General features: G+C 39.8%; 1 protein-coding gene across 2 annotated transcripts in view; it reads left to right on the top strand.

Annotated features, from left to right (window-relative positions):
• The window catches only part of LOC102200745 (dipeptidyl aminopeptidase-like protein 6), a 242,359-nt gene that overhangs the window by 31,459 nt on the left and 198,795 nt on the right, over positions 1-12,105 (top strand). The window contains exon 1 of one of the 2 annotated variants that reach the window (XM_005730426.1): positions 566-822. The exons of the other annotated variant lie outside the window; for it this stretch is intronic. Coding sequence (XP_005730483.1) covers positions 772-822 — 51 coding nt within the window. The 5' untranslated portion in view covers positions 566-771. Of the gene's footprint in view, positions 1-565; positions 823-12,105 lie in introns of those variants that run through there. 2 annotated transcript variants of the gene reach the window in all.

Genomic DNA, 12,105 nt, shown 5'->3' with positions numbered 1-12,105 from the left:
CCCCCCTCCTTGTAATTCAGGTCATTACAAGTGACTGTAAGAAGCAATAGGAAGTCTGGCTTTAGGTAAGGGTTACTATAGTAAAAGGGGCAAAAATGTGCACCATATGACAAAAGCGCAGGAAGTTCATCATAAATTCTCACAGGCATCATTTTGCCTCAGCCATGACCTTTAAGGATTTCAATTTTTGCGGAATTTAATGTATTTGTGACAGATAGACGTGGCAAATAAGTGCATGTCGGCGATCGTAATATGTGTCAACCGTACAGTTGATTACAGCTGACCTGGCGTCAGTTTACTCTGAAGGGTATATCTGTCAGCGACGATCACCTGCATCTGGCCATCCCATTAAATCTGTGCAGCTTCTGAAAGAAACAAAACAACACGGTGTCAGTTTCCCTGTTCCACAGGAAATGGGATTTTCTGTTGCCTCTCTCTCTTCTCGCGCCTCTTCCAAACAGAAAAAAAAATCAAAAAAAGAAAAAAATCAGTGATCTCACTCAAACTTATATTTATTTTTCACCGTGTGGTTTGCTGTTCGTGTGTGCGAGGAAGGACAGCTTGGTCAATGCAAATATTGAGCGGTACACCGAAGAGCCCACGTTGTTTTCCTTCGTTCCCGTTAGGTTGTAAGCCCACCCACTTATTAACTGTCTCACTATGTAAGGGTCTGGCTGGGAAGCGGCGGGGAAGGAGAGCTGACAGAAGCTGTCCAAAAGTCCACATATCCAACCTTTTAGAAGCAGGCTCGGAAGGTCGACGGGAGGAAAAATGAAGGAAAAGAGTCTGATTGAGACTGCAAAAATGCAGGGCAACGTACTGGTAAGGCGGCTTTTTGACTCGTACGTAGTGTATGACGCCGATTTCGTTCCTTTCCCCCATCTGTTAGTTCCCGTTTTCCATAGCCTATGCGCTTTGACGCGCGTCGGATGTTTTGGAAATGCATATAATTAATGTCTACCTTTTTTGCGCCCGTTATAACCATGTGAGGTGATTTCTAATAGTTCACGCCCTTTTTTTAATTTCACGTGTCCTTCCCTGCTTGCAAGTGCAGCCGATCTAATGGAGCCAAGAGGGACATGAATCATAGTTAAAGGAGTTTGAAAGTTTTGTCCTGCTTTTATGGGGCCATTCATAATGACTGCTGAGTTTTGGCTTTGTCTCTTTTGCCTCGTGATGCTTCTGAGGGCAGAGGTAACCTTTTGCCCAAGGAGGGTCCCATTAATATTTTATTGCATCTAAAGCTGTGAGGTGCAGGATATATGACTCTGGCTGTCCTTGTGCAGGGAGCTGAAGGCAGCTATATGATTGTATGTATGAGGAGAGTGAATACTAAGTGTCCTTTGGGGGCTCTTTCGGATATTAAAGGCCACTATCTTGCCTATTTAAGGCTTTTGAGCCTTTAAATTTTTGATTTTGAGAATATTATAGTTCATTCTGCATTATCATATTATTTCATGCCTTATGATCCTTTGCTGATGTTGCTTGAGCGCTTGCTGAAATTCTTATCCAACCAACCAAGGTAAAGAAAAAAAAAATTGATTCCTCCCCATGATTTCTTCATTTATAGCTGAATAAGCCGAGCTCTGCAAACACTCAAGGCCATTTTGGAAGATGTGGGTCACAGCTGTGTGGAGTCAGGCTTTTCCAAATGGTTCCTTGGCTGAAGATCGTCTTTTTCTGCCCGTGGCCTTAAGTTGTGAGGGGATGTGCTGAGTGTGTTTATCTCTTTGATCCCTGCGTAATGAAAAGTAAACATGGGTGTTTATCATGAGGATTTTGGTCAACTTCCAAATCAGAAATGCGCTTGCACTGAATGAGATGTAAAGTGAAAGTGATTTTAATTTTAGTTGCACGTCTAAAGAGAAAAGAAAAACTGCCTATCAGCATCTCTAAAGCCCACTAATTAACACTTAACTTTGGGGCAATAACAAGAAGTTGAATTTTACTTGGGAATGAGTGCAAGACTTGGCTCATATATTACCCCCCTGAAAACTAGTGGTTTTACTAAATGACACAATAAAGAGTCCTGTCAATGGCTGTATGCCTGTCTGATCTACAAGTGGCACTAAAATGACAAGGAGTGCTGCAGTGAGCTAGAAAAATGCAAGAAGACAACCCATAATGACAACCTTGTAAACATTTTTGTTTGGAAGAAAAGCTTGTTAAAGTTCAGAATTTCACACAGTGTAAGGCAGAAGGCTGTTATTCAGTAGGTATTCCCTATGGGTTATTTTTTAAACCTAGCTTATTTAAAGGAAAGTGCATATCCCAGAAAGGCAGACTATTGTTTTCAGCTACAACTCGAGCATGCTACAGTACCCCTACATGGATCATTTATTCTTCTGAAAGTGGAAAAATATTTCAGGTTTTCCATCAGCATGACCCTTGTAAGTGAATTTAAACATCTCCTGTGATATCTGAAACCTGCAAGCAGGTCGTTATTGGACGGATTTACATTTAAGCAAATGCTTAATATTTCAATGGTTTTAAATTGACCTTAATTTAACTTTAAAAACAGAGAACACATACACACCCATATGTAAGAGAGGGCTACACTAAGTTTCTTTTTTCTTGCCTGAGTCCTAACTACTAACTAGCCTTTACTGTGAGCACCAACTCTACATTGACGATTGAAGGCCGAGAGACAGCATTGTCTTTTTTATGGGCCAGTGATAGACAACATTTGGATCACTGTTACACTGAATGCTGGGCCCTATCTAGACACTTTATGGCAGATTTCAATAACTTAATCACTGCTGCTGGCTCCACTTCACAATGGCGGAGGCATTTTCACACACAAGTGGAGAGTCCCTCACTTCACACAACAAAACACAATTAAGCCATAATTTTAAATGGGATGGATCTGCTGGCAAACTACTGCCACAGTTCCTGTATTATGCTGGTTTTGTACTTTTATTCAGCTACAAAAAACTTTTTAAATTAAAGTACAAAGCTATGGTAATAATCTTGAGCCAAAAACTCAGACTTCAGAGTACTCTAAACATTTAGATTCCACTATTTTCTTTCTACATGAGGTGGTAGGTTTGGCACAAGTTAGTTTAAAGGGAGAAGTGATAAATGTTTTTTCAGACACAGGACAAACTGAGGGTCTGCAGCAAGGCTCAGTATAAGATAAATAATGATTACTTTAAACTGTGAATCATGAAAATAATGAGGTCAGTGTATGTACAAGTAATCCCTGTGCAGTTCTTGGAAAGCTCAGGATTCAGACTGCTCCAAAACTCTTTTTGCAGTCATTTCAGGCACACAGTTTTGTCTGGAGGACAGAGACCCCTCCCTCCTGTCATTCGAACATTTAGTCTGTTTCAGAAAGTTTTGCCTAAAGGGAACACAGGACAAACTGAGTGCCTGTGACAAGGTGCAGTGTGAGATAAATAAGGATTATTTTGATCTGTGAATCATGCAAAGCTACTCTAGCACCATAAACAGAGAGGCTGGAAATAAACTGAGCATCACACTGTATCGCATCATGCATTGCTGTTTTTCTGAAGCATTTTCTGAAGTTTTTTACCCATTTCTCACAGTCCTAATGGCAACAAAGCAGATAATGTACTTTTACTTGACAGGTTTATTATCCCAAGTGATTGCTTCTTGCACAGTAAGCACATACTCATGAGACTGAGACTAACTGTAGTGCCTCAGTGGGAAGTCTTCTCAGTAACTGGGAGAAAACTGCACAGCGTGATTTCTGACCACAAAGCATAATAGTTGGATAGTTGTTGTTGGCCGTTTGGGATTCTGTGTGCAAGCGAAGCACATAGTACTTTAAATGGGTGGCGAGAACCCCCAAGGTGTTGTGCCTGCACAGGAAATTGTAGCTCATCAAGTCTGCATCCAGATGCCTAAAGGGGTAATGACAGTGAAGACGTTACCATGGGATACATCGGCTATTATCGCACCCGTTCGCTTGCAGTACAGCGTGTGCGGAGCTCAGTATGCTTGATGTCAGCAAATGTATGAGCTTCTGGCCTAAATGTGACACTGTTCAGAAACAGCTCAGACACTTGTTCTCCAGCTTTCACTCTGTTTATGTCTAATTGTTCTCTGGCATGGCAAACATCCTCCTTCAAGGGCACAGACGGCTCTGTTGTTGAACAACTAATGATTTGTTTCCCTCGGCTGAAATTGGGGGGGGGGGGAGAAAAAGGAATAATGGACTGAGAGATTTTTCTCTAGCAGAGGAGAGGCATTCAGAAGACTAACCAGAAAGAGTCCCTGTTGTCATGGTAATACCTTAGACTGTTTTGAGTTCTCAGTTTAAGTAAACATTGGCGCTCCTCCAGTGAGTGCTTCTGTTGTCTCATTAACTTCAAAGCGCGTGGCTGCGTGATGCAAAGATTCACTTCAGTTCACCTTGACTTTACGTGTATTTTAAGGTTACTGCTGGGGGGGTTGGTTTAATATATCTAAAATATTTTCTTTGGAAAGCACCTGCTAAAGTAAATTTCCCTTATTTAGCTGCCGTACATCATCCTGAATTTAGTCAACATAACTCTGCAAGTCATATAAGGACTGAGGTTGACTCAGAACTATGATGCAAATTGTAGAATTATAGATACATATAATGTACAGTAAGATTCTTGTTCTCTGGTGGACAAAGTTTGGGCTGAAAGCTGAAGGCTCTGCCTCCCATTCTACTTTTAAATACTCTAGGAACCATGAGTAAGCCTGAAGTCTGAGAGCAAAGATCTCTGCTGGGATGATACGGCACTATGAGGTCTTTAAGATAAGATATGGGAGCTGATTATTCAAGACCTTGTATGTGAGGAGAAGGACTTTAAAATTGGATTCTCAATTTAACAGGGAGCCAATGAAGAGAAGCCAGTGTGGCGGAAATATAATATCTCTCTTTATTCCTCTTAGAATAAGTAATGATGCTTTTGTTAAAAACTCCTCTGGTGAAAGTTGAAGTACTGGTGAAACCTCTGTAAAATGTTGTAAAAAGTATAAAAGTAAAAAGTAACTTTCCCATGAGCAATTTGAATTTATTTTTTACAAAAGAAACTGAACCTCATATTATCTTAATACAATAGCAAAACAATATTAATTCAAAGGAAAACAAATATTATTTCAGCCTAAATTCTACTTCTAATAAATGTGCTCAGCTTGAACATCTGTAGAACACAAGCAGAGAAAAACAAAGGGAATTTAAAAAACAGAAAAAAACCCCAACTAGCTCTGTTGGCTGTTGCCCACAGTGTAGATGGGTTACTGTGCCTCCACACCTAAACAGAAAAATGAGGTTAAAATGGGATTTGAGAGATGTAGGAACCCTACGATCAGCTGTAGTGCTGCAGCGCGGGGAAGAGAATTGCTAAGAAATGAGTCGCATTAATTTCTGTTGTGAGCGGCGCAAGTAGATATTGTGTGCAGGCTGTGTTCAGCTCTGACCCGTGTTGCTGGCGCTCTAAGATTCACTGCTCTTAGTGGATTTACCCGGATGAATTCAACATGATCTACGCAGATGTTACATGAGCTATCGCGGCTGATTTCCTAAATGCTACAAGGTATAAAGCTGATATAACGGTGGAAGTCAGTGAGTGAATCTAATCAGCATCATCAGCTTAGATTAAAATTAGAGTCTGCTCCTGATGTAACCTAACACTGACTATAGCTTCTCTGCACCAAACATAGTGCAGTGTTGCAAACTAACCACTTTAACACTACTGAATAGATCTGAATAATGAATTCCTTATATTTCCAGTTTATCAAATGTCACTGAGCAGTCCTTATCTTTAATCGTAATCTTTCTTCTTCCTCCCCTGTCCTCTCTTTCCTACATCTTTCCCATTTTCTGGGTGAAGTTATTTCTCATTCTTTTCTCCCCCTGGAAGACACAGCAGCTGTATCTTTCAGCTAGCTGACACATGTTTGGTGATCACAACTGCATACAAACAATTGTGATATTTGAGCTGATACAAAGTTGCATTTAAATTGAACTGCAACTTAAAAAACATGAAACCCCCCGTGTGCGTTTCTCTTCTAGTAAGATGCTGAAGTACCATGTTGTTAGCTCGGTGATGGATACACCAATAGGATTGTCTTTTATGTGTTACTGTTTCCTACATTTAGGGTCAAATTGGGTCCATGTCCGGAAGGCGTGCAGTGATGTGAAATTAATTCCCCCAAATATCTACAAGCTAAAGTAACGGGCCCGTTATAAAAATGTAGAGTAAAATGAGGAAAATATAATAATAATTATAATAATATTTGTGTGGAAATGTAAGAAGTAAAAGTTAAAAGTTGTTATATAATTAAATAGTAAAATACAGACCTGAAAATTTTATTTAAAGGTATTTCAGTAATGTTCTTTGTTACTTCCCCCCTCTGCCTAGCTGTCTATTTGTCCAAGTAGCTAATTATGTCATTGTTTTTGTTTTTTTGTTTTTTGTTTTTCATTTATAGGGATATTGCAACTATAGATTATTGCACATGTAAACAGCTTTGGACTATAGTGGCATACACAAATATTTTTTGGGAACTTTTGTTTTGTTTTTTGTTTTTTTTTAATAACAGTCCAGCTCATACATGTCTCAGGTCTGTGATACTTTGCATTTACGCCTCCAAAATTCTGTTTGACTGTGTTTAGCTTCTTCATGTACTTCAAAAAATACCAGCTAATAAATGAAACTGCTGGATTGATCAGTGAGTATTCACGGATTGGTAGCGCCATGAAAACAAGGAAATCTCAATACCCATTGCATATTTTCCACTGAGCTACTACACAATTACATTTCTCAGCTCTCTGGGTTGTACCGGAAAACCTGGATTCTTTCAGCTGCCCGCTTATTCATGAGGGGTCACCACAGCAGATGGAACTGCATGTTTGATTTGGCAGAGTTTTACACCAGATGCCCTTCCTGATGCAGCCCTTGCAGGGTTTGTGCCTCCTCCTGGTCTCAAACAAGGAATCGTTCTTGTGTTTTGGCAAATGCATGAACTACTACACTTTGGAGGCACCTGGGTTTAACTGAAAACTAACAGCCTGTAATGTCTGCACTAGAGTTGCAGTCTGGAAGTTTTGTTGCAACTTTTATGTACCTGATTTTTAAATAAATAGATATGCAATAGCTTCCAATGTGTCATGATTAGGTGGAAGATTTTGATATATAAAGTTATTTTGTTTTTTTTGAAAAATCAATATTTAAATCGATACAAAACTCCAAACCTATGTAGAAATGCAAGATACATTCCTTTAGTTAATTGATTTTTTTCTTTTCTTTCTTTTTTATTTTCAACTTTGTTGAACTGTAAATGCATATTTTTTCGAATTCAATATCACTTTATTATCATATTGACACAATTCAGCAATATATTACTGAATTATTGTCAAGAAACCCTTTAAAAACTTCCAAATCAATATCTATAAATGCTCCAGCAAAGCCTGACTCTTGGAGAACATCTGACATTTAAAGATAAGCTTATTCCATCAGACAATGGCAATAAGCTCAATGTACAAACTGTCCCCGTTATTGAAGATCAGCCTAATTTGCTTCCCGTTATGTTTTCCCAGAGCACAGACTGAAAGCAGCTGTTTACTTGTACCTCAAACTGCCTGTTTGGCGTATTCCAGCTGCTCGTGCGCCTTCAGGCTGATGGGTGCATTTTGATTGAGGGGCCAGTGCGCATGATTTGCTGCTCCACTACACAGTTAATGCCTTTTCAATCCGAACTTTATTGCCGGAGGATAACTTGTAGGTGTTATGTCAATAGCTCACTTCACTTGCTTTCATGCCCGGTTGTTTCAAACCACATGAAGAAGAATTGAAATCACAGCGTTGTTTGACCACCTCCGCATGTATGCTGCTTTATTGATTGCTGTGCAATGCCTGCTGCACCCTGCACCGTGATTTTCCAGACATCTGGTATCTGTGCACCTGTTACCCAGTGTCATGTAGTGAGTGAGTCAGCATTTCTATTCCAACTCCGAGGCTTTTAAAAATATCAAGCAGGATTTGGGGAGAAAAAAGGTGTTAGATATTATAGTATGGTGAGGCTGTCTTTAACTGTAATTAATGACTGATTTAATTATCAAATAATTATTATGATTGTTACGATTAATTAACCGTTGTGTAATCTGTAAATTGTCCATCACCAGCTTGTAAATCCCACCAGTGATGAGTGTAAATTACTCATTGTGCCTAATCTACAGTGGGAAGGCCGATTTATAATGTCATAAAACATCTAATCATAAATACATTCAACAACGTAAAAGCAAAATCCCATCATAAATTGCTGTCAGAAAGCAAAGTTGCAAAATGAAAGTCATTTTATGCTATATGTGCATGCTTGTGGACATATTTATGTACTTGATTGGGGTCAGAAACGCAACAGTCTGGGAGTGAGGGACTTGATTTATAGTGACCTTTACGCAGGCCGCAGTTTGTCAGCGGTGGCGGTGCACAACAGCAGCATTTCATTAAGCATACTGGAATCCGTCATGCTGAGTGTTTTCCCCCTCGGCTACATTTGTTTGTCAAGCAATCAAGCGAAGCTGGCAGATGGCTGGAGTTATCATCTTTTCCAGCATAGCAGATGAAATCCTATGACAAGGGTAGTTAGTTTTATTTTGTCTCTTGTGAAGTCTTCTTGCCTTCAGTGTTTTTGTTTTCTCTTATTTAGTGGTGTCTTCATCGTTTCGAGCTGCTCTTTGGAGAGAAAAGTTAAATAAGCTGAAAAATAATGGTAATTTGACTTTGATGGAAGTCAAAATTACCAATACCAGTGATCAGCCCTAAAAATTCTATCTTGAAAAATTCACTTTTGTGCCTATAATAGTGAATTGCATTTATATAGCACTTTTCAAGGCACCCAAAGCACTTTACAATTCCACTATTCATTCACACACTGGTGGAGGCAGCTACAGTTGTAGCCACAGCTGCCCTGGGGCAGACTGACAGAAGCAAGGTTGCCATATTGCGCCATCAGCCCCTCTGGCCAACACCAGTAGGTGGTAGGTGAAGTGTCTTGCCCAAGGACACAACAACAGAGACTGTCCGAGCCAGGGCTCGAACCGGCAACCTTCTGGTTACAAGACGAACTGCCAACTCTTGAGCCACGATCGCCCCTAACCAGTTTTGCAACAAAAAACAGCCATCTTTCTTGTGACCAATTCTGCTCAGCAAACAGTGGCTTTGCTACTGCAGTGTTCCGTAACAGTATTCAACGAAAAATGTATTTGGTTTGAAACAGTTTAGTTGTCAGACGAAAATTACTAGTGAAGACTTCATTTTACCACTGTCTACCCTGCCGCCAACGTAGATGCACCTGTCTATTCTACAGTGTTTTATCTGCATTGGCATTTATTTGAGTCAGTTAGGCTTAAGTACTAGGCCTCGGGCCTAGAGTAAGTGATGGACTGGCAACCATCAGTTGCTAGGAAAAATGTGTATTCCTCAACCAGTTGGTAAGTGGTTGCTGCAGATTGCTGGCAGTGACTAGGTGATATTGGTTACAAAGAGGTATATGGTGCTGCAATGAAACCTTGCATGCTTTGATCACTAGCAAATTCCCCTATTCGCCCCTAGTTGGAATGATATTTGGAACATGCCAACATGTCTGAACACACTCATAATCTACTTGCTAAGCTGTAGTGAAAGTATAAAAGTTGTGATGTAAACTGGGAATAGAGCATATGCCTTTAAAATAAAAGTTGTGAGTGTTTGCAGACAAGTTGCCAACCACTACAACCTGCTGCTGACCAAAGCAATCACAAGGAATTTTTTGGTGCTTGACCTTCTTGGCAGCTGTTTTCACCACGCTCTTCCATTGATCATCCACCACGTGGTCATATTCTTCCCTAGCGACCTGTGGTTGCCTCTGGGCCTGTGTGACTGAGGCCCTACAGAAAACATAAAACTCACAGATTATTTAACTTATTAGTCTGTTATTTTTTTTTGACTTGTTTCAAAACTCAAAGTGTAAATATATTTGTTTTTGCCAGATCAGCTACCTCTTGCCATTATATTCATTGTCAAGCTAACTAGATTTCAGCTGTGTTAGATTCACGAGAGAGCTTGAGCTTCTCACACACTGAGTCTACACAGGAATTTTAGCATGACCAGCATGTTAGCAGAGCTGTAGGAGCTTCAGTCCTCCATCTGTGTCTACACAGGAGGCATTCTGGCAGAGCAGTATTTGAAGGCCATTCAGGTTCTGCTAACTCTCTGAGCTCAACTCAGAATCACTGCAGGCTGCTAAGTGTTACTACAGGACATTTCATGGTGGGATCGCACTGGCCACAATGCCCCTCAACTTAAAGCTATGTGAAGCTACAAGCAGTTAGCTAAGCTCACTCTAAAGACTTGTACTATAAATCTTGCTCCTAGCACCTCTAAGATGTGATATCTCACATAAGAGTGGGTGAGTTTCCCATTTGACACTGTGTCTACACAGGAGTTGTTGCATGAGCAGTGTGTTAGTAGAGCTGCAGGAGCTCCTGTCCTCCATCTGTGTCTACACAGGTGATGTTCAGATATAAAGTGACGCTGTGTGTTGGTCATTCAAGTTTTGGCAGTCCTCGGAGCTTGACACACAATTACTGTAGCTACTTATGCAGATTTGATTCTAACAAGACAACTTTTAACTGTGACACTGCAATATTGACAAAATAGCACTTACAGTACTTAAACATTCCTTTTATCGCATTTACTGGTTCTATTGCTGTTTTCAGGATCACATTTTGCCATGATGACACACACTCACAAGGTGAAAACAATACCATCTACGCTTTAGATCGCATTCATGAGCTTATAGTGCAAGCCGCTATGTGGCCAGTAGACAGCAGCGCTGATTAAAATAGAATTGAGATGGAGGACTGAAAAATACAACTGAAACACTTTCTATGTAAGCTGTAACACAGTTAATTTCTCAAAATGTTGAACTCAACCTTTTAAGCTGTGGATTTGGGGAAAAAAAGTATCATAGTCTGTTTGCTCAATTGAGTTCACAAAGGTGGATCAATAGCTTCTTGTGATATCTTTAGTCCATTTTCCAAGCTGTTGTGTTTCCTAATGTAGCTTGTGTGAACTCTTCTTTAGGAAACTGAACACAGAAATCTTTTCAATGCAGCTTCTGATTATTTTCTCAGATATTAGGTTTTAAAGAGTTACAAAATGAATGTGATGTTCTGAAGTCTGAGCCTTTAAATTTTGTTTTTTTGTCTGATGAGCTGTCCGAAACCCCCAAAATATTAGGTGTACTAGAAGGGCACCAAGGGAGTGTATCCTAGGCCAAAGCCTTATTTTACAGCTATCATCATCATCATAATCATCATCATCATTATTATCATTCATATCCTTCCATTCATTCTTTTTTGCTTATCCTTGTCAAGGTCACAGGAGGGCTGGAGCCTTTCCCAGCTACCATAAGGTGAGAGGCGGGGTACACCCTGGATAGGTCACCAGCCTAAAGTAGGGTTAACACAATATAGGATGGAATAATATGCCAAAGAAAATCAATCAGCAAATCATCTGATAAACTGTACTAGTAGCAGGGAACATTTAATTAATTAAATAATTAAATAAATTCAGTTATTAACAGTCGCCAGCAATTGCAATAGAAGGTATGGGTCCTGGAGGAATCTCTGTAACTAAGACAGACTGCACTGAAATAGTGCTTAATTTCCACATTTGTGTTTTGTGTGAGCATTTATTCACCAATAAAAGGCAGCAATACATCCCAAGTGATTCATCTTGTTTTGAATAGCAGCTAATAATAAATCCATTTTTGAATTGGCGTGTCAGTTTGTTTCGGGTGCTTAAACGCCCTGCCAGTGGTATGATGACAGGGCAAACAATGAACAGTGGTATTATTTTGGCTTGAAAAATACAGAGAATCGAAAACATTGAAGATCTATTCAACATCTTACTGCCAATAAAAATCCATATTGGTAGAAACCCATTTGAATTGTTGGCCCTTTTCTCTTATTCACACCAATGATTTAATTGGATTTCTTAAATCCGCTGCAGTGGCATCACACTGTGGGCTGTCTTGTTTTTACTGCCTCATGCATGGAAATGTCCCACATAAAATCCTTGAGATATTCACAAGCGTTTTGTGCAGTATGTGTCGTCTCTGTCT

Source organism: Pundamilia nyererei, unplaced genomic scaffold (assembly GCF_000239375.1).
Source record: "Pundamilia nyererei isolate P.nyererei 1_Seehausen unplaced genomic scaffold, PunNye1.0 scaffold00037, whole genome shotgun sequence".
Taxonomy (NCBI): domain Eukaryota; kingdom Metazoa; phylum Chordata; class Actinopteri; order Cichliformes; family Cichlidae; genus Pundamilia; species Pundamilia nyererei.
This window is presented reverse-complemented; position numbering and strand designations above follow the sequence as displayed.